The 23,443-nt window shown below is 42.4% G+C and overlaps 1 protein-coding gene across 3 annotated transcripts in view; it reads left to right on the top strand.

Annotated features, from left to right (window-relative positions):
• Positions 1-23,443, top strand: part of CEP83 (centrosomal protein 83) — a 53,250-nt gene extending 29,807 nt beyond the window's left edge. For all 3 annotated transcript variants that reach the window (XM_090042704.1, XM_090042702.1, XM_090042703.1), the window contains exons 7-16: positions 478-609; positions 7,203-7,317; positions 9,752-9,896; positions 10,046-10,195; positions 10,930-11,005; positions 12,435-12,592; positions 17,594-17,723; positions 20,541-20,644; positions 21,870-22,047; positions 22,621-23,443. In XM_090042704.1, coding sequence (XP_089898830.1) covers positions 478-609; positions 7,203-7,317; positions 9,752-9,896; positions 10,046-10,195; positions 10,930-11,005; positions 12,435-12,592; positions 17,594-17,723; positions 20,541-20,644; positions 21,870-22,047; positions 22,621-22,806 — 1,374 coding nt within the window. In that variant the 3' untranslated portion in view covers positions 22,807-23,443. The remainder of the gene's footprint in view (positions 1-477; positions 610-7,202; positions 7,318-9,751; positions 9,897-10,045; positions 10,196-10,929; positions 11,006-12,434; positions 12,593-17,593; positions 17,724-20,540; positions 20,645-21,869; positions 22,048-22,620) is intronic.

Below are 23,443 nucleotides of genomic sequence, written 5' to 3'. Positions count from 1 at the left end.
TTTGCAAACTTTCAGTTACAAACACCCTATTTCAGGCGTAGGGAGACTCTTCTGAAGTTGTGTGTTCTCTTTTCTACCTTGGAGAACACATAGCACCAGCAGTGTCTCCCTATGCCTGACAAAGGGTGTTTGTATCTGAAAGCTTGCAAATAACTTTTTCCCAACTATTTAGTTGGTCTAATAAAAGATATCATATCTACCCAAAGAACCTTGCCTGCCTCCTAACTGAGTCTCAGTTTCTCTGACTTCTGAAGTGGGAGGGACATAATTTTGTATGGCGAACAACTGTTACTTTGAGTAAGCTACAAACAGTCCTTTGGACAATATGTTCAATTTAAGATGAATTATTTTGCTGCTTAGTTAATACCATTGATGCCCGAAAACCTACTAAAAACTGGAGTTGTATTATTCTATGCACATTATATATCAAAAGACAGTCCCTTTCTAAAAAACGTCTATTTTTATTTTTTATTTCAGGCAGAAAAGCAGTCAGCTAAACTACAGACTGATCGTATTGAAAAAGAACTACAAATGAGTAATGAGCAGAACACACTCTTAACCAGCAAACTGCACAAAGCTGAACGAGAAATCAATGCCTTGACTACTAAAGTTGGTGTTTAATCTTTTTTACTATATTTTTTCACATCCAGCTTTAAACTAGAAAGACGGTGTTATGATTTGCATTTATTATTAACTATTTTTAATGTAAAACTGTTTTCTGCCTCTTGTGATTATGTTTCAACTGTGATATATATTGTTTAATTTCAGGTGGTAGGCTAGATGCAGTTGGTGATGCTACACAAAACCATTATCCCTAATTAGTTTCTCTAGAGAGTGAGATTGTCTTTCTTATTTCATTCTCCGCATCTTTAAATGATGTGTGATGCTTGAGAGGTATGTCTGTTACTACGCTAGGGTTTTCCAGTATTCATTAACATATACTTGTTCCATCATGCTCAAGTGACAAATATATGGTGATGAAATTTGAAAGCAAAAAGGAAATTGGATTCTTCTGATAAGGTTTCTGCTGGTAGTCTTTAAAATAATTTTAGCTAAAAACAGTTTTGCTTGCCTTACGATCATTTTTTGTTGACTGAATTGAAACATTTTTACATTTTATTTTTCCCCATGGAATTGTTCCAGAAACATAATTTAAGTCAAATAATATTTATGGAAGATTATTTTTTATTTGTATTTCAATAAATACAGCATCTAATCATACGTAAGCGACAAAAGCAACTTTCTCAGTTTCCTTTAGAACAATTTCCTTATTCATGTTGTATAATCAGAGCAAATGCAATATGCATCTTCAGTGGGAATTATTTATTAAATCTGTAAAATTAATTGAAAATTCACAAGAATTAAATTTAAAGTCTGCTGTTCTTAAGGCTTTGTTCTTTCTTTTTTAATAGAAAGGGTAAATCTGTGTAGCTTTTCACATGAAAGTAGTTGTAACTGCCTTCTCTTGACTAGGGGTTAGTTTTTTTTCCTTTGATTGAAATTTATCTCAATGTGTATGGTTACCCCTCCCAACTAAGAAAAAATTTCTTGGGTTATTATTTTAATCTATATATATGAAAGGCTGGAAGGAATTCAAGTGGAGGAAATGTGTGGCAAATTAACAGCTTCTAGTTGTAAACTGAAATGGGTGTCATTTACATATTGCGGTATTGACATAGATAGGCAAGGCAAATGTTTTAAGTGAAGTATCTGTTCAGTAGCTGAGTGAAAAGGATTGAACAAGTCTGATGGAACTAGACACCTCTGCAGGCTGCGCTTACTGGCAAGTACATGACCCACATGTTACTAGCTCTAATGGCAAAAAAGGGGAGTCAGAGATTCAACATTTATAGCATTTCTGATTGCTACACACCTGTGGCAGTTGAGCATTCTCCATGGACCATGTGGAAGGTTGGTGCTTGTAATGACTGAAATAAGCATTGGTTGTTTGAAGCTTGTTTTTGCTGCATAAAGCACCATCTGGAGGTGACATTAAGGTTCCTAAGAGGAATTTCCTTTAAAGGGTTAATTGAGGTAAAACAGGAGCTTTGTGGATTAAATGCTTCATTTTAGCAAGGGTAGATGTGGCAAGCCTTTCATGTTGTGAAGCAGATTCTGCAAGGTTGCTTCTCATCTGATGTCAAAAGGGATATTAGAAAGGGCTGGCAGCCAGGCCTGATTAGTTGTACGAGTGCCGTTTTATATATGTGGTTTCATTCAACTGAGTCTACTAATTTATTGTGAGGAGAGCTATACCACACTTGGGAAGCTATATTTTGCAACAGATGGCATAAGATGAGCCCCAAATGTCATGACACCTCTGTTGATTTCCCCAACCCGAACCCACTATCTTGCTGACCAGGTTGCTTCAGGTCATTTTTTTCTTTTTTTCAATGAGGTCTCGGTAGGATATTCCTTGAGATGAATCCATAACTCCTAGGTACATGAGCCTTGCATTGTGATTCTGTCTGTCTCCATTCACGAGCATGTTGTGCTGTTTGTTGGCAGGGAGTGGGGGTATATGCACTGCCCCCATTGAAGAAAGACTTGGACCACTTCTCTTCATTCATCTCAAAGATAATGCCAATAGTTGTAATTGCATTTATTCAATGTACTCATTTCTGCCAGCAGAAAAAAACCCCCTAATAATGTTCTTAATCTGTGTGAGAGGTCATAGTTGTTCAGCAGGCCACACACCACTTCCTGAACCAGCTGGGGAATCCAAAGCTTCTAGATAAACATACTGAATTAGCATGCAGAATACCTTCAGCACAGTTTGATTTTTTTTTAACCATTCCAAACAGTAATATACTGCTTTTTGGAACTCATCCTCCAAAATAAATGACATACATTTGACATTACCTAACAGTTACTGTTATCAGGATAACATGTCTCCAGAATATACCTAGCATGAGAAAGGTGAACTATGGAACAGATTACAGGCTAGTTTTTTACAATCCCAGGAGTGCTTAAAGACAGGTTTTAGCATTTCCAGTACTTAGAACACAAAACCAAGTCAGTGTCAGCCTGAAACTAGGGGTGCACCAATAGAGATTTTTGGGGCTAATACCAGTAGCCAATTTTGAAGGAGATATATTGACCGATACCGATCCGATTTCCGATACCAGCAAGTAGCTTGAAGAACTGCGTGAAACTGGTAAGTTTATTATGGTGGAAGGGAAGGGGGAAGGGCAGATCAAGGCCCCTGCAGTGAGGGAGGAGTGGGACTGGGGCAGGGGCTAGGGCAAGCGCTGCCCAGCCAGGGCATGGGATGGAGCCGTGGCTCGTCTGGGCGCTGCGTGGAGGCATGGACAGTTCCGGCCGTTGCATGCCATTTGTCCTAGAGCCACTTGTCCAGCACTCACCTACTCATCTAGCAGCTCCTGCTGCTGCTCCCACAACTTGTTTAGGACAGGTTTGGGGAGGGTGTGCCCCTGGATCTTTAGGGGACAGGGTGGGCTCTTTCCAGTGGAGGGTTGTGCTCGGGGCGGGCGGCAACAGTGCTGGGAAGGGAATTCAGAGGGCCTACAGTGAATTTTGGGTTGGCTGCAGCTCCACCCCTCTGGAATAGCCCCCTTCCAGTGTTGCTGCTGCCCACACCAAGTGCAGCCCCACCCCTCTGGAAACAGCCCACCCTGCGCAGATCTGGGGGCACATGCCCCTCCCCTCCATGCCCTCCGAGATGAACTGCAGGAGCAGCGGTGGGAGCTGCTGGATGAGCAGTTCCCGGATGAGCGGCACACAGGAGCAGGAGCCACCCCCCCTTTCCCTACGGCCCTCAAACGAGCCGCAGCTTCATCCCACACCCACCCTGCCCCAGCTGGGCAGTGCTTGCTCAAGCCCCAGCCCAACTCCTCCCTCATCGCAGAGACCTTGATCTTCCCCCACCCCCCTCTCCCCTTCCCTTCCACCACCATAGACTTATCAGCTGCACGCAGGTCTCCAAGCTGCCGGGCTGTGCTCCTCACCACCTACGTACTGCACTGCGGCTGCGCAGATGCACAGGCCATTTATTGGCTAAATTATTGGCCATATCAGCCTGATTTCGGATACAAACAATTTTCTTTATATCAGTGCTGATCTGATACTGAAACTACTTACCCACCCAAGAACCTAACTTAATGGTTCTCAGTCTTTTTTAGATTCAGGGCAGCCCTCCATAACTGAATTTGACAGCACTCCAGGTAAAAGCCACTGTTGTACTGTCTCAGCTTACCTCAGCAGTTTTCAGTTGGGATGCTGTAGCACCGCTTCCTCTACTTCCTTCCCACATTGCCCCCTCCATAAATCTACAGCGGACAAGAACCACCTCCTCATGCCACAGCTGTTTCTCGGTCTGGCTCCATCACCTCCTAGAAACAGAGGCCTGTGGGGCAGTTACAACTGGTTGCAGCAGTGCTGAAGCCATGCAGCCCTTGATAGAGTCTTGTGGCACCCCAGTTCAGAACTGCTGGCCTAGTCTTCTTTAGGAATAAGGCAAAATTAATCTTGCAAGCTCCCTCATATAGCATGAGGGTGGGGGGGTGAGAGAGAGTAATTACAGTTGCACCTGGGAGCTTTAACAAAGGATCTGAGCTGTATCAACTAGACATATTACACAAGAGAAAAAAGTTCCATCTCCAGAAGGTGACACTCCATACATTATATTTAAAAAAATACTACCCCCCCAAAAAAACTAACCTTATCCTTTCTTTCCTCTTTTCCCCTGTTTCTCCCTGTCAGAACTTGTGCAAGGGGTGGTTCAACTTTGGGGGTTGTGTTCACTACTGCTTTTTGAATGACCCCAGGCATGGTGAGAAATTTGAATAACTGTTGGTGTCACTTGGAGAAGGTGGAGACTTATTTATCTTCCTTTTGTCACTTCATGAAAAATTGCCCCTACGATGAGCAGTAAAATGTCCCCTTCCTTCCACTTTGTGCCAAATTTAGCCCTAAACACAGGCCCTTTGAATGCCCAAGTGGGTCTTTCACCCCAAAAGGCCACCTTGATTCCTTGTTGAATATTATCCTTAAAATGTTCTCAACTTCATATTTAAGCAACCAGATCTACAATATGGTTTCTTAATAAGCTACTGTGTCATTCTTAACCTTTTGCAAGTTGTATATGCTAGCAGGTTGTAATTATATCTGTCACTGCAAATGGATTTTCATTATAAGTGCTTTCCTCTAGATATTTAATTCTCACTGACCATGTAATTACTGTGCACAAAAGCCTAAACTATAGAAAGTTTCAATGCAGGCAGTAATTGTCTTTAGTGATTTGATGTTCTACTTTAAACTACTGTTTTTATGAGGGAGTTTGAGGTACACATCAGTTTTAGAAAAGATTTATTTCGTTTAAAATGCATTTTAAAACTGGAAAGAACCAGATTTTTAAAAAATAGTGTAGCAATATAGGATTTCCAATGGGCTGTAAGTAGCTGTCTGGCTGAAAAAAATAGGGATTGCAAGGAATATTGTTTTGTTTTCCTGTATTGCTTTTTATTTCATGTCACTGTCATCTTTCTAGCTATATTTTAACCAGATTTTGAGGTTTTAGCAACCAGGAAAATAATTTAGAGTCAACATCATAGTTTTCATTTAAAGTGACAAGGCATCAAGTTCTATAATAAGGCACTTCAAGTGAGAATCTTTTATTTCAAGTTCTCCATTATTAGGACAGCCAACTATAGGAGGTATAAATTTTATGAAAATAGTGAGATGCCTTATTTTGTTTAGAGCAGTGGTGGCCAAACTGTGGCACGGTACTTGCAGCTCCTGGAGACAGTGCACCCTGGCACCTCCCGCTGCTCCTCCATCTTTCCCCTGCCGCAGAACACACTTCCTGCAGGGAAAGCTGCAGCAGCTAGGTGGTGTGGGGGTGAGTGGGAAGGGGGTTCACCTCCACTCCGAGTCACTCAGCACCCTCTCCCCTTCCCCCCTGGCTCTTGATGTGGCTCCCAGGGTGAGTAAGTCTGGCCCCCCTGGTTTCAAGATTCGGGCTGTATCATTTTGTATGTAGGTAACTGGAGAGTGGTTTTGTTTGTATTCGTGTTGAACAAGCCAGCTACTAGGGCTGTGCGAAGCTTTGGTTGCTGATTTGATTCGGCAGAAATCCAGCCTGATTCAGCAACTGAATCTCTGAATCTGAATCGAATCAGGAGGCCCATTAATTTGACGGTTCAGACATAGACACAGCTTTATATGTTTTTTCTACATACGTCAAGGTACCAGGCAGCTCGTGAATGCTGAGATGGTGGGATGGATGGAGTGTGGCAGTGGTCCCCAGCATGCTTGGCATTGGACCTAGAAGGGAACAGAAGCACTTCCAGTCCACTTTCGGGTCTGCCACAAAGCATGTAGAGGACCCCGCCCCCCTCCTCACCCCCCCAACCCCCCCAGCTTGGCAACTGGTACCTCCTGAGTCGGGGGGGGCACACCCGGGATCCCCCTGTGGCCAATTGCCAAGCTGAAGGAGTGTGGGGAGGGTCCACCACTGAGCACATGGGGAGCGCCCCCCCCATGCTCCTGTGAGATGCTCCATCTGCCCCACCATCTCAGCATTCATGAGCCATACCTGGTACCTTGAGATATGTAGAAAAAACATAAAGGTGTGTCTATGCTGTCTATGCTGATTCTCCAAATCAGAATCGAATCTTCAGATTTGGATTCGACTGAATTGAATTGGGACAGTGATCCAAATCAGCAAATTGAATCACTGTCCCCCAAATACGGGTTGAATCTGAATCGAATACGGCCCACTGCTTGCACCTCTACCAGCTACTACATCTCAGTAGTTTGACACTCTGTTTAGTAGATTGCTTATCTTCTTTGAGTACATCTTCACTATCTGGACATGCAAGCCTATACAGTGTTGTATTTTTTTATTCAACCTAATTGCTAATTTATCTGATAATTTTTTTTATCTTCATATCTGGAGGATCTTTAAAAAGAAGTGGCATATTAGAATCTAATATAGAGGGTTATAGCTTATAGTCTTATTAGTATTAGCATGTGGAATATGTAGCAAACTTAAAGATAACCTTGACTATTCTGGAATTACTTCATGAAACGCAGCAGAAAGAAGAATGTATTCAGCATGCTGTATTAGAATAAGAGTAGTACTGTTATGTAAAATATGTTCTTAGCAGTGTGTTTTATGAAAAACTCAGACCCAAGAAACTGCTGGGATATGTTATTTGGCTTTATTTTGTAATCCACAGGTAGAAGAACTTAAGCATTCACTCAAATTAGAAGTAACTAATGTGAAACTGGAGGCAGCAAAAGCAAAAAGTGAGGTAGAAAGAGAGAAAAACAGGATTCAAAGTGAAATGGATGGTAATGTGCAGTTAATTTCTAGTGGCTTCTGTTTGTAACCTGTAAATATAACTATACTGCAATGAAAATTAACCTCCCCAAAACAGACCTGATTGTGGCATACACATCTGAAAATTTGGACTTGCTGTTCGGTCAGAGAGGCTAGAAATGGTTTCAGCCAGGTCTAGAAGTTAAAGCATTACTTCTGTTTACAGCAGTTAATGACTCTAAAACACTTCTTAAACATAAACCTTTACTCAGCTTTTTATCAATATTATATAGTCACCTTTTTTTTTCTCTTTCTGCTCCTAAAATTTTAATCAGTAAGGCTGTGCAAAATTTTACCTGGTGTTTTGTTTCAAAGCTGTTTTGATGTTTCAAGCTCAGAACAGCGAAACTAAAATGAAACAGAAGCCTTTGAAATGAAACAAGGACACTCGAAATGTTTCAAAAGTTTCAAAACATTTTGAATTTCTATGCCAGGCTTACTTGGCTTCAGTTGTGGTCCCAGCCGGCAGCAGCAGCCTTCTGTTATACGGCAAGCAGGTCAGGGGCCTGCCTGCACCCCCAGAAGGGCTGTAGGGCTGTGCTGGATTTCTCCTGGGGGTGTGGGCACCTGATCTGCCTCCTGGATGACAGGAGGCTGGTGCTGCTGGCTGGGACCGACACTGGGCACAGCCCGCACCCAGCACCAGGAAGATCAGTGCTGCTGCTGGCCCCAGCCGGCAGCACCAGCCTCCTGTCATCTGGCCAGGAGATCAGGGGCTTGCCTGCACCCCCGGGAGGGCAGTGGGGGTGTGACAGACTGCTCCCAGGGGTGCAGGCTCTCATCTGCCTGCCGGATGACAGGAGGCTGGTGTTGCTGGCTGTGGCCAGCAGCACCCAGGGCCATCCCTGGGGGCATGAGTCGGGGTGACCTCCCTGGGCCCCACACTCTGGGGAGGCCTGCAGAGCCAGGTGGAGTGGCCATGGTGACTGCGCTGCCGCCGGCTTCACATCTGGCAGCTTGCTGACCAGAGCCCACCTGAAGAGGGTGCAGGGACACGCCCCTGCTCAAATCCCATGTGCCCTGGATGCGAAGAAGCTGCCACAGTGCTGGCGGCAGGAGGTGGAGGGGGTAGCGAGTGGCCAGATGCAAAGTCGGCGGCAGTAGTGCAGAGTTGTCATGGCCACTCCACCTGGCTCTGCACAGCCCCCAAAGCGCAGGGCCTGGGGCAGTTGCCCTGATTCGCTCCCCTCTAGGGACAGCCCTGGGTGCTGCTGGTCCCAGCCAGCAGCACCAGCCTCCTGTCATCCGGCAGGTAGATCAGGGGCTCACCTGCATCCCCAGAAGGGCTGCGGGGGCTGTGCCAGACTCCTCGCAGTGGTGTAGATCCCCAATCTGCCTGCCAGATGACAGGAAGCTGGTGCTGCTGGCTGGGGCCAGCGGCAGTACAGATCTTCCCGGCTCTGGGTGCGGAATAGCCTATGGGCAAAACATCGAAACAGCATCAAAACTGTAAAACACTTTTGACGAAACAAAACAGAACAGTGCTTTCGAAACTAAACAACACTTGAAACAGAACACTGTTCCATCAGTAACCAGCCTGAAATAGTAACTTGGTAGAGTGTGCCAATGCAAGAAAATAAAAATGAATTCAATAGGTAATAACTTCAGTTGGGGGAATTAAATAAAACCCCCAATTTGTCCACTTTTTATTGAACCTGCTGTAGAATTTCCCTGTCTCTCACTGAATTGCCTAAGAAACCAGGGGTCATTGCTGCAGTGTATGGAGCCAACTTGCCACTGAGTGCCTGTACCTTGCTGATTACATCTTGTCAGATTTTAAAACATTGCTAGCCATTGTTCTAGTGTTAAATCCATTCCAAACCACATGACTAGATAACTTATGCTATTCATAATATTTTCTCAAATCCCAGTTTTCTGCCAATCTCAGGTTCACCTAATATGTTGGAGTGGTGAATTTTAGATATTATTGACACTTCTCCCCCATACTTGTTCTACCTTATGAGAGTGGTTTAAAACAGAGGCTATTCTCTAACTATATCACTAAGCTGTCATTACTAATTCATTGTCCGTTTGTTATTGACTTCACTTTGTATTTTCTAATTATAATCTGTTTGTTTGCTTATCCCTTTTTCATCTGCAGTCAAAGTGTCATCCAAGGGCATTTTACTGATACTGCAAAGACAAGACTTTGCCTGTTTTGTTCTATATTTTAAAAACCATTACAAAGAGTCCTAATGGTGTTTTTAAAACGGTATCTGAAGTATTTTTGTTTGTTGCAATAAAAACCATGGGGAGTTGGGGTGGGGGTGGATGGAATTGCTGCAATGGGAGACCTGAACTGTGGATTTATAGTTCAATTTTATCAGCTTGTAAAATAACTGTATTAACTGATTTGATTATTTTTATGTGAATATTGCAATGTAACACTTCTTAATGTAAAAACAGGACTGCATTCAGACAATGAGATTCTGAAGACGACAGTTGAACGCCACAAAGTGCTTTTAGTAGAAAAGGATCGTGAGCTAATTCGTAAAGTGCAAGCTGCCAGAGAAGAAGGCTTTCAAAAACTTGCAGCACTGCAAGATGAAAAGTATGTTTGTTCATTTGTTGCTCATTTTCTAAAAGGAGTAGGGGAGGGCATGGTTTGCAAAAGTTGTTATTAAATGTTAAATTAAACTGTTGCACATTTCCAGTGTTGTTTTGTCACAGCTCTTAAGTAAATACTTAAACTTGTTGCAGGTTAGAACTTGAGAACAGATTAGCTGAGCTAGAGAGGAATAAAGTGGAACAAGATGCTTGGTTGCAGTCTGAAAAGGGTCAGTATGAAGAGAAGCTACGTGTTGTGCAGGTGGCTGAAGAGTCCAGCAGAAGAGAACTTCAGAATGTTAGGTAATGAGATTTTTTCTAACATTGTTTTTGTTGGGGGGGTTTTGTTAGGGTTTTTTAAGTAGCACCTTAAATATTCAGTAAAAAATATCCTGCTGATAGGGTGTTTGTCCCAGTAAATTAATAAAAAATGTCTGATTGCTGTTGTAGGGAAAAGGCAAGGAAAAAAAATTATAGTTAAATCATATAACAGAAGTGTCAGGGTTGCAGAACTTTAATCAAAATATCCCTCATTTTTCAGTAAACACAGTAGCACCCAGCAGTCGGGGGGGGCACACATTTTACAGAACTAATTTAAAATTGATTTCCTGCTGAATTAGTCCCACAGTAGCAGAAACTGTCCTCTGTTCCTGTAATTAAGCTCCAGGTGGCAAGTCAAGAGCCATAATCTGAGTTCTCCCACTCTTAGTTCCTGGTGTCCCACTATCTTAGCTTGGGAGCTGTCAAAGTTCCCAGTGAATTTATCATACCCTTCTAACTGGATGCCGGGTTCCATTGTTAAGTTGAAGGCATTAGTAATCAGGCAAATAGTGGAATTCATGATGCCTCTGACAACAGTACAGTACTAATCATGATGTACAAACAGGATTTCTTCTTTTATTATTGATGATAAAGGACCTTCGTTTGAAAAATTAATCAGCCTTTCAAAAGTTTTAAGCAGACTGATCTGTTTCAACTGCTAACAGATTAAACAGTTACATTTTAATTAGACAAAAGTGTACTATATTAAATTTTAGGTTAAAACTTCAACAGCAAATTATTCAGACAGAAGGGTTAGAAAAAGAGAAAAGCGAAAATGCTGATCTTAAACAGGTAAGAGTTTGTATTGTATTGTGATGTTTTACAATAAAGGGTTGTCACTTCTTCAAACAAAAGCTCTTCATTTTAAACTTCATTTACATTTTTACAGTGCTCTAGGGAAATTAAGGCCAGAATCTGTTACAGATGATACAAAGAAAATATGTACACATACAACAAACATTTATCTGCCTTTTATAAACTGATTTATCACAGTCCTTTGCTTCAAAGGCATATTTCACTACATACACAAAGGTTTTCAAAGCTTGGATTGTTTATATTGTAGTTCTTTGCTTTAATGAATACTGTTTATGTATTGTTAAACTGGAAGTCAGGATTCTGTAGACTTATAAAGTCCTTCTAAATAATACTTCACATTTATGCTTCATCTTTTATCTGATGTTCATAAAAGCTTAAGAAATGCATTATAGAGGTGAATAGGTTGCCTGCATAGCACAATGAATTGGTAGTAGTACTGGAAATAAAATCTAAATCTTGACTCAAGTAAATTTACTAGTTGCTGATTCAGCTAAGGTAACCCAGATGGAGTTACACAGGGAAGATGCACTTAATAATGCGTCTTCTTCAATAAAGCAGGATGAAGGTTAGTTACACTGTGATACTTTTACTCAAGACAAATTCATATTTTTCACTTTTATTATTCAGTGGATGCATCTACACAAGATGCCAACTGTGCAGTAGCTGAAAAATACTGCACAGTAGCGCATCACAGGACGGATAATGCTAATATGCTACTGCATAGAATTATTAAGCTACTGTGCAGTAGCATCAGTTAAAAGCCATTCACTGGTGCTAATATTCAGTAATTCTGGTTACTGTACATGTATTTATTACTTGCTAATGCACGTACTAAATATGTGTACAGTAATGACTGTGTAGTAGTATCTCGTGTAGACACGTCCACTGTGTTTGCCTTTAAGAAAACTATTCACATATTCTTTTGTACTTGCAGCTGAGATACGGAGGAGACCTGGAAGGAGGAGGGGGAGTCTTATTCATTTTAAAAGGCCCTTCACAGATGAACAAAGCTGAACCATAATCTGCCCCCTTTGTGTTTTTTGATAAATGAAATGCCTGTTCTATAAAAGAAGCATTGCAGACAGTCTTTTCAGTGTCTCTGTTCTAGGTCCAAAAAAGGGATACCAAAGAATGACTTCTACTTTATACTTTTCTCTCCATTTCAGTTGTAACCTCGGAGGAAGTAGTCTTCCTTATCTAGAGAGCATTTATTGTAAAACTTTTTTTTTCTAGAGAGAGGCTTGGGAGGAAAAAAAAAAGAGAGAACAGAGAAGATTTACAAAGATATAATAGTGAGCCAAATTAGCAGAATTATCAAGCCAGCTGCCTCCTACTTCATGCCAGTGTCCCGAAGCAGTTGTTAATTCCATGTATTTCCTCAAATGAAAACTTATTTCTTTTGTAGCAAATTCATGATTTGCAGCTCCAGGTGGCCTCACTTTCTCAATCAGAAAATGACTTGCTGGATTCCAATGAAAAACTTAAAGAAGTGTTGGAGAGACTAAAACAAGAATATCGAAATGCAAGAAGTCAAGCAGAAAAGGCTCAGCAAGAAGCAGAGAAGTATGCATTTACTTTTTGTGTCAGAACAGATTTTTTTCTTTATATTTAGATATATTTTTTACAGTATTTCTTTCCAGGCATCACAGATAATAGTGCATCTTAGATACACTATTTTGTCCAGTCTTAAACCTACAGTGCATTTTTGTAGTAGCAGGGTTCGCAGTGCATACAGGCAAAAAAATGGCTTGTTTCTAATTTTGGTATGATTATTGAAACCCTTTTCCAGTCTCTTTCAGTGTGTTACACATGCCATGTGGTAGGTAGGATATACCGAAAAAAGGGTTTACTCCAGATTGAAAATTGATTGTTTTAAATAATTTTGATCACTTTCAGTTGATTTTTTTTCATTCTTCTGCTTGTTAGGAGCAGCTAGTATATGTACAGTGAAAACTCTTATCCAGGGCAAACTTGCTACCAAAGCTTTTTCCCAACTTAGGGCTGTTACATTTTAAAGATGTTTTAATACCTTGCTGAAAAATACCAAATTATTAACAAACAGGTAACTTCAATACTTGCATTTCTTCTTTTAAAACAAAGTATATATCTTGAGGAAATGAGAGAGATTGTAACAGGTGTGCTATCACATTATTGGCCCTAGATTTACTTTTGCTGAGCAAAAGTTATTGTCTTAACAATTTCTGCTTTACTGACATACTTTTTAAGTGCTGCTCTTTAACTTAGCACAAGTTCTAAAACCTGGTAGGCTACAAATAAATTTCAGTTGTTAGCTGGGTGTTAAATAGTTTAATTTCTTTTGAATGCTTTATTTAAGTGGAGAAGGGAATGTAACATCTTGGATAAGGATTGGCACCCTTTTAGGGTTGTGAAAGGGCTGTAAAAACTCTGTCTATCCAATGGAGATTCTCTTACTTCATGCACTGTTGAAAGTAGCTTGAAGCCCCGGTGAAAAACATGGCATTAAGCAGCAGGTAGGGTACATCATGGCCTCAGTAGGGCAGATTCTAGGAGGCTTTGAAGTCTATAAGACTGTCAGTTGCTACAACTACTAGGTCTGCTTAATTATACTGGCACCTTTTGTCTCTGAAGCAATCTGAGAAGTTCAGGTGCATCTTTTTTAAAACAATTGCTTTCCCTGTTCAATTTAATAATGCTACCTACTTGAACTCAGAGGGTTAAGTTGTACTAGAGGTGGGAGCTGCCTTGACAGGAAGTGAAACTGGGACCAAGAGATAAGATGCCTGCAGTAAACAACTTCTCCGGAGTTTTTTTTTTTAGAAAGCGGGCCATCAATTGTGAGGTGTCAGGGAACTGCCTGTATGACTCATCTGGGTTAGAATAAGTTTCTCTTCACAAATCCAGGCAGAAGGCAAGGCAGAATGGCACCTTATAGACTAACTGGTTCAGAGAGATGGAGCTTTCATAGGCTAGCCTACCTTTTAAGATGCTATGAATGGACTGGCAGAGAACAGGGGTACTAAATTGATAGGAATAAAGTAATTTAAATACAGTAGAGCTAGAGAAAGAGTTTGCTGTGTTAGTCTGATGTCAGGTGGAAGGTAAGGTAGGGGTGCACCTTACAGACTAGCTGAATCAGATGCATAAGCTTTCATGAGCAACAACTCACTTTGTCAGATGCTATGAAAGGACATGTAGAGGCTATCAAATAGGAGTGACTTAAATACAGAAGACAGGAAAGGGGGGAAGGAGAGAGATGGGGTAAAAGGCAGGAGGAGTTGGGGAGAACGAGGAAGCAATAAACCCATGGGGACATAGAAGCTAATCCAGGTAATGAGAAGATTCTGTAGTCCCAGTTTAGACCATACTTCAAAATCCAGTCTGTGGATCATTTCTTGTTCTACAATTCCACATTCAAGTCTATTTTTTAAATTTGCCAGTTTAAGAACAGCTATTCTGAGGTCAGTAACAGAGGGCATTTGTACACGTTTGTGCTGCAGTGCTAGGCATTTTTAAAAGCGCCTGGCGCTGCGGCACATGCATTTGTATACGTGCTGAAATGTGCATCAGCACTGAGAAAATGGTGACAGTGCGCTTTTGAACTAAAACACATCAAAGGTGTTTTAGTTCAAAAGCTCACCATAATCATTTTCTCAGCGCTGATGTGCATTTCGCCATTTCTACAAATCCATGCAACGCAGCGCCGGGCATGTCAACTTGCATACGGAGGAGACTCAATTAATTGAGTCTGCTCTGATGCACCAGATCTCCAGCGTGTCAGAGCAGACAAATGTATGTGTATAAATGCCCAGAATGTCCAGAGAGTTTGAAGTGTTTTTCCACAGATTTTTTGTGTATTTCTGGACTTGACTTCAGACCAATATCCATTTGTTCTGGCACATAAGAATCTGTCAAGTATAGATGACAGAGGGATACTGGGTAAATGATGATATTAGGTTTTGTTAGAGGAACAGGTGAATGAACCATGGATTTTGTTTGGTCTGGTAGTGATATGGTCTGTGTTGATGAAGGGACACAAGCAGGCATCTGGATCCATTGTAAGGCCTGGTGCCTTGGTGAACATAGGAATTAAGTAGCCTGTTGCTGGACTGTTTGAGGTAGGGGTACTACCTAGGCCAAGCCAAGCTTGTCCTCCATGGTTACCTTGGTGGTTGTCATTTTCCAGGAGTAGTTGGGTGTGGTCTGAGTCAGTCTCTGTTTTAAATGGTTATGGCTTGGGGGTTGTATTGTATGTGTAGGAATCCCTGCTCCAGCTCCTTATAGCATACAATAATTATACAATAGGGATAGGGAAAGGGAGAGGAAAGGAGGGAGCAGTGCTGAGAGGGGCAAAGGTGGGTTGAGGAGATCAAAGACGATAAACAAAGTAAACCCATTGATATGATATAAGATTTATGAAAGCTAATGCAGGTAATGGATAAGAATCCAGAGCCTCGGTTGAGGAAAACATGGCTAATCACCTCTCTCTTCTCAAACTAAGCCAGGGAGCAAAGACTCAAGGAAAAGGAGCAAGAAAGTGGGTCAGCATTCTGTCAAGCTCAGAGCCAGGTGTGGGGAGAAGGTAGGAGCCACAGGCAGGCTTCTCCAAACGAGACCAGCTAAAACACTAAGCAGCATATGATTGAGCCTTCTTTGTGGTGTGTTACAGCATTCAGACATATAGGTAACTTCTGTTTAATGTTAAATCATACTGTTCAGAATCTCTGCTTCTTACAGAGAAGTCAACAGCAGGCACCTGGCCTTATTTGAAATAGTCATGTTGTTTCCTCAGGGGGATCTAAAAGGGTTCCTGGTCCAGAAGTGAGCAAGATGGAATTGCACTGTAGATAAAAATCTGAAGTTTGACAGCTGTAGAGTTGTATCCAGTGAGACAATGCAAAGGGGCACCAGTGCAGCTGGCTCTGTGATTGTAGTCCAAGATTGGGATGGTACGGAGGTAGATTAAAGGTTGCCTTTAATGTAGGGTACCATGAGCTCAATGCCATATCTCCTAGAAGTGCAGCTTGGACTCTCACCCTTTGTTTTTGTACAAGAAGGTAACTTAGATCCGCAGCTGGTCAGTGAGTAAGTCAGTCCTGAGGCTGCACCAACTATTTGGACGCTTTTGATGTAGCAATAACTGTACCACAGCTGGTACATCTACAGAAATGAGATCTACTGTTGTGTTAAGAGATGAGAACGGCAATGTATAAAACTGAATATATTTTGATTTCTGCACTTTAGCTAGTAACCTTGGGCCACTTTGCCTTTCTGGTTCCTCATCACTAGATTAATCCTCTGGTCACCTTGATGATGTAGATTAGTTGGTATTAATCAGCACAGGATTGTGACTTGCTGTGCATGTCCGTATAGGGACATAAGGTGCTGTCTTGTGCCCCTCAGGTGGGCTACCTGCATTCTGGGTTGCAGTACCCATAGGTGTAGAGTTGAGGGGAACATGCTTTGTGGGCTGGGTGGGTAATTTGATCTAGTTTTTATGCCTTTACAGTGCTTTTAAACATACAAATGACTGCATACATGCAAATAGTGTTTTGATGTTTGCTCAGCTGGGGTACTGTTTTGTGCATCCCAGTGCCCATGGGGCAGCCTGGTATATTCTCTGACCAGTGCTGTAGACTGTATGCTACTCTGGCCTCATCTACACGTTACGCTTGAGGTGTGATGATTAACCAGTTAATTATGCCTTAAGTGGTCACCCAGCCTCATGTTCAGTCAATTCATGGTGTGATAAAAAGAGAAATAAGCTACAGTTATTCCACAAAATATGTGTAATAACTTTGTAGCTGCTTCCTATCACGCCATTAACTGAATGTGCATCCAGGGAGCCTGTGTGTGCTGATTGGAGCTTCCAGCTGGGGGACCATGTGCACCCGCCGAACCTGGGAGCTCCTACCTGATCCTAGTTCCCAGCCCCTGTGGGTTGGAACTGATCCTAGTTCTCAGCTGACAGGGCTCCCAGCTGTGGGGACACCCCACACATCCAGACAGCTGGTAGACCACAGCTGATGCAGTCTGTCAGCTGTGGGGGTATGTGAAGCACTTGTGGAATGGCAGGAGGTGCAATGTGAATTGTGTGTTAGATCCCATTGCACTTTTACACGATTCACAAGAGAAGACTGCATTACAGCAGCCTGCCATATTATGGGCTTGCAAAACCAGGATAGCCTTTGTAACTGCTGATTTTGATTTTGGCACTGCTCTGCTCACTTTCATTGCAGTTTAACTTAGCTTCCCTGGGTGAAGGCAGAAATGTGTTTTGTGCATGTTACTTATGAATGATCAACATCCTGTTCTAAAGCAGACTGCATGTATCTGACTAGTTTGTTTGATTCGGTTTGTACACATTGTACTAAATCGATGATTAAACTATGCATTGTAAATTCTGTAGTCATTGAACTCCAAGCACAATTGAAATTTAAATAGGATATTTGCAATACGTGGCCTAAAATAGAGTGAGGAGGGTGAAACGTACAGTATCTGTTCCAAGAATCCTAGTTGTTGACATCTTATCCATTATTGATTCCTGAACACTGACTACTCTGGTTTTCATCTATCTTCTTTAAGGAGTTTAGAAGACAAACGCATAGAATGGTTGGAGGAGAAGCATAAATTAATTCAGCGCATCACAGAAAGAGAAGAGAAGTATAACCAAATGAAAGAGAAACTTCATCGGGCTGCTGTTGCTCAAAAGAAGGTACAGATATTACCCGCATATTATTATGGAGAAAGCTCAGTTTTGAATTAGTTATTTTTGTATTGACACTTCACAGGATGTGGTATATATAATTACATAAGAGAAATGTACCCAGTGCTTCAAGATGCACATAAATGCATTATGTTTAAAATTGAAGTGGTTGCATTATACTATAGATGTGCCAGTAGTATGTATGTGTCCTGAAGTAGTCATTTTTGTTGATCAAACAGTTCTGCATGTGGAACAAGAGTTAATCGGTAAGGATGTTTTATTAAATATTACCAAGAAGATGCTAGTAAAATCCCTATGATACATTTTTTCTACTCAAACAACTGTATGTTGCATTTGATGTTAAGGTACATCTCTACCCTGCCTTCTTGGTATTAGTGATACTCTTGATGAATTATTGAATTTTATATCTTGACTAGCAAATTGCCCATCAAGAATGATGGGGGAGGGGGCTGCTGCTCATGTGGCCCCGCTCTACCCCACCCCCCTCCTGGTGTTTTGAATCTGACCTCGTCTTCCCCACCACCACCACTTCAGGTCCAATCCTGCTCCCCCCTCTCCCCCACAGTGCTTTGGGACCAGCCCAGCTTCCCCCCTCCCCCTTGCTGCTTCAGGTCCAACCCCCCCCACATACACTTAGGTCTGGCCTCGCTCCCCCCTCTCCTCCCACTGCTTTGGGTGCAACCCCGCTCCCCACAGCGCTTCAGTCTGGCGCCACTCCCCCCACCACCACTTTGGGTCCGACCCTGCTCCCCCCTGCCCCTCCTGTCACTTTGGGTCTGGCACCGCCCCCCCACCACTCATGGTCTGCCTGGCCCACATCCACCTGCCTTCCCACTCCCCTCCCTCCCTGCCAGCTGTTCTTGGGGGCGTCCAGGCCAGGCAGTGGGGAGGGGGTGCCTCCACCGTGATCCCCACACCTTCACCCTCAGGCAGGGAGGCATGGGGAAGACCCGCTCTTCAGGCAGCCAGGGCATGTTCACTGCCGCCAAACTTCCCCAACAGTGGTGCAAACTTGGGCCCGAGCAGCCGGTTGCTGCCTGCCCTCTTGGCAGCGCATGCGCAATTGGCCAGAAGCGCTATGAACGCACAGACACACAGAGAGACAGACTGAGCCTTTTATTATATTAGAATTCTTCTCAGTATACATGCCATGAAACATCTGGCATACAAATCTCTGTTTATTGGCTGTCAGCAACCCCCAGCACGCATGCCGGGCCTGACACACGAGGCCATTTTGCTCGGCATGCCATGGCCAAGGTAACTGCTGCCAGCGACAGAGGTCAGGATGCTCCCAGTAGGGCTTGCAGTGTCCTAGCTGCCTGCTGGGAGCAGCCCAGGCTCCCAGCTGGCAGCAGCTACCCAGAGCTGGGGCCTGCTGCAGCCAGGAGGCTGCAAACAGCTGCACTGGGCTTCAGAGCCCAGGCATCAGCTCTGTACCGGCATGTGCATACACACCTCAGAGTGGGCAGTGGGGGAGGGGCCTGAGGGAGCCCTGGTCTCTTACCTGCTTCCGGCACAGAGCTGGTGACTAGGCTCCGGGGTCTGGCGCAGCTGTTTGCAGCCAGCCTGGGCTTTCGGCAGCTGCAGCAAGCAGCGGGCAGGCTGCAAACAGCTGCGCTAGACTCCACAGCTCTGGCATCAGCTCCATGCTGGTGGCGACTACGTGCACACCTCAGAACAGACAGTGGGGCAGACCATAATAAAGCTCAGAATTAGTTCACAGCTTTTATAGGCCAGAAACATGCATGAACTATGTAGAAGCCTGCACATGGTGGAAGTGAACTAGACCATTGGTGTTCAACCTTTTCAGCTGGTGGGCTGGATGGGCAGTGCCCAGGCCATCTGTGGGCTGGATCTGGCTGATGGGCCTAATCTGGCATTGAGTGATCATGGCAGGCTCTATCTGGCCACATGGAGTGGGGCACGGGGCATCCTGGCTCCAGCCTGGCCCTGTCTGGGAGGGTGGGGAAGGGGGCATGGCCTGGCCCTGCCGCGGGGAGGAAGAGAATAGGTGGCATGGCTTGCCCTGGTCCCAACCCAGCCTCACAAGGGGAAGGGGACTTGAACTTGTCCAATGCGGGGGAAGGGGTTTTAGCCCAGTCCCATCCAACCACAGGGGAAGATGTGTGGCCTACCCCCAACCTGTTGCCGGGGTTTGGGAATTTGGCAGCTGGGGGAGGGTGGCCATATTTATTGCCACAGTTCCCCTACCACCACATTTCCTGATTTGTGGGGGGGGGCCTTATGGGCCAGATACTCATGACTCTGCAGGCTGGATTTGGTTTGGGGGGCCAGAGGTTGAGCATTCCTGAGCTACATGATCTCATGAGGGCTGTTCCAAAGCTAGTAGCTTGTCAGTCTGTGCTCTAATTTTCTTATTTAAAAGTCAGCATTCACATCGCTTGCTGGTGACGTTGGAGTGGGAATAGTGTCTATAGTTTCCAATTCATATTTCTAAACACGTACTACTTTGATGAGATTATCCAATTGTGTCATTGTCTAATGCAAAGTAATGTTAATAGTTTTCCAGCTGATGACTTACAAAACTCAGTAACTTAATCGGTTTGTTTCCTTCTGCACTTGGCATTTGAGGATTCTAAGCATTTTGTTTTCATTCATCGCTGTTCTAAATCAAAGAGAGAATGAAAAATAAATGTATGAAATAAGCCCTTTGAAATAAAACTGAATCTCTGTATAAGCTAGTTGAGTCTTTGAATAAGGGCAAATGCAATTTAGACTTGACTTAATCTGAATAAGACAGTCCTTGACAGCTTGTAAGTATTCAATGTGTTTTCTGTTTGACAGAGAAAGGCTCTCACTGACAATAAGCAAAAGAGACTGCAGGAGAAAATAGAACTCTTGGAAGCCAAGAGAGAAGAACTAGAAACAGAAAACCAGGTGTTAAATCGGTAATAAAATCTTACTTTTGATTGATATGATCCTGGAAACCATGGTTGTGGAATTGTGTGTTTGTTTGTTTGGTCATCATAATTTTTTTGAATGAAGAGGCAGTACAGCCCAAAAGCTGTACAAAATATATCCAGTGACAAAATATTGAAGGGCATGCACATTATGGGCAGTTTAGTCACTTGAGTTCAATCGAGTTGTACTTGCTGAAGAAGTTTCCCCATGAGTGAAGCCTTATTGAAGTCAGCCAGGCTCTGATGCACTGGTCAGTTAACAGATGGTGGGCTGCACAGAGTGTGACCCTTTTCTTATTTAGTGCTGTTTCATCACTGAACAAGTGTAGGGAAGGAAGAGAGAGATTTGAAGACAGCAATGAGAGCTGAATTCAAGGGAAGTATTAATCAGGGTATAGTGGTCATGAGAAGGTTAGTAACAAAGAGACACTGCATCTAGCAGTATTGTAGATGTCAAAGAGAGCAGAAAGGAAAAAAGAACCCTGCAGAAATGTATATTATAAGATACATAATAATTTTATACTTTATTAAATACACAAGATTAAAACACATTGGAAACAGATAAGGGAGGTGTTGGTTCTTTCACTAATTACCTAAATTTCACTAGTATTTGAGTTTCCTAATTTGCCTTTAATTTTAAAAATTCAGTTGTCCATGTAATGCTTCTTGCTAAGTATAAATGCTTAAAAATCTCTTCTGTTTTCCCTTTTGAGCTAATTTGGGTTTCTAAGGCAGTAGTTAATTCAGCTCAGGCATGAATATTATTTTTGCCTGCACATTTGGAAAGAACACACCTAAAGGCCTTACACTTGAGTTGCGTATGGGATATACCAGTGATTCTCAATCAGCGCCAGATTCTCTGAAGGGTGCCGTGAGGTGTGAAGAGAAAAGCAGGGTGTGAAAAGATAAGCAAAGCAGATAAGGTCAGGCTCAGGCTTGTCAGAGTCTGACCAATCCCTCACTCCCAGTGCCTGGCCCCTTTGCAAGGAAGTAAGCACTGTAATATAGATTAGTTTTTGGAACTGGGTGCTACTCCATTTGCAAAAGTTATGGAAAGGTAACTTGAATCTAAAAAGATTAAGAACCATGGGGAGATGCATACACTTCCATTACAAGTCATCCTCACTCACAGAAAACTGGCTAGCAGCATGCAAGATGGACAGATGTACTTCTGATGCAATGTTTTGAGGAAGTCCAATCTCTTAATTCATAGACAGAACGTTCCCTATGAAGAATACACACGTCTTCAGAAAAGACTAAAGGATCTGCAGCGCAGACACAATGAATTTCGGAGTTTAATTCTGGTTCCTAACATACCGTCACTCAATCCAGTCAGTATAATGTCATCTACCTTGATCCCTGTGCCTGAAGTCTCTTTTCCACACCTGCAGGTGAGGATGTATTAAATAAATGTTGGACTCAAATTTATTATTTTATATCTTGGAATAAAAAGGCAATTTGACAGAAATACAAATAGTGACCAGAAGAGGTATTTTATATATACAACACTCGTTCCTTTGTACATTTAAGTATCTGTCCATATATATATTTGTATACAATTTTTTTATATAATTGTATTTCTGTCCAATTGCCTGCATTGTCAGTGTACAGGATACTTAAACCTACAAAGGAAAGAGTGTTGTCCAGTCTGTGAACTAACTTTCAGATTTATATGAAGACACTGAAAAATGCATCTCCTCACAGCAGATCTGATTCCTTCAGTACATCTTTGCAATCTGGAGTTACTGATGTATAGGTAATATTGAGAGCAGCATGGGCATGTAGAACAACTCTTTCTTGAAAACTGGAGTATCTTCTGTTTCATGAAATTGCTCCAGGACTTGAAAACATTAAAAAATGGGACTTGTAAAGTTACTTATAGAGGACATGGGTTGCCACCAACGGGCCTGTAAGTGTTGTAAAAAAGTACAAATCTAATTATTTGGTTTGTCCATAACTTCAAGGAGGAGCAGCATCAAAGGGAGCTTTCCTTGCTTCGCAAGCGACTGGAAGAGCTAGAAACGACACAGAGAAAACAACTCCAAGAGCTTGGGCCATCTGGAGAGCGAGGTAGGCTGGGACTGCACAGTGATGCTGGCAGAAACAGGATAGTTGAAGAGGACAACACGCAAAATGAGGACTCCAAATAAAGTGTACAAGATTTGATTGCTGCTTCCTTTTAAGTGCTTTTTAGTACTTTGCCACAAACATATGGATGTGCATCAGACTAGAAGAAATATATTCTGCATAGTTTTCTATGTATTTTTGATAGAACATAATGGTTTGTCAAGCACTAACTTGAGAGAAAAACTAAGAAAAAATTGTCTTCCAAATTAATTATTTATATATACCAAAATAAAGCATATAGAAAGATCGTGTTGTATAAGCCTTTTAAAGAATATTTATCAAGGTTTTTTGGATCGTGTTAACAAGTTTTTAAAAAAACACAACACAAGTTATTCCCAGTAATTTTTCCAGACAACTCTTGGAAACAAGTGAAAAGAGAGGCTGGACTTACGTTTGGCTGCTAGCACATGCAGAAGGACAGATGAGAAAAGCAGGCCAAAAAGTGGACTTGCTATTCATGACAATCCAAGTCTCTTTCATGATTCAATTATGAGAGCAGCAATAATCAAGTTTTTAACAAATGCTGCATTGTAGATATATGCATATTTGCCTTTTTTCAGGAATCCTAAGTTTGTATTTGTAGCTAATGGGTTGTGTGTCTGTTTTACTGATCATTAACATATTTATCTATTCAAGGGTTAATATATTTTCTTAACTCTC

The sequence above is a fragment of the Crocodylus siamensis genome, chromosome 4 (genome assembly GCF_052110815.1).
Source record: "Crocodylus siamensis isolate JL-2025a chromosome 4, ASM5211081v1, whole genome shotgun sequence".
Lineage (NCBI taxonomy): Eukaryota > Metazoa > Chordata > Crocodylia > Crocodylidae > Crocodylus > Crocodylus siamensis.
This window is presented reverse-complemented; position numbering and strand designations above follow the sequence as displayed.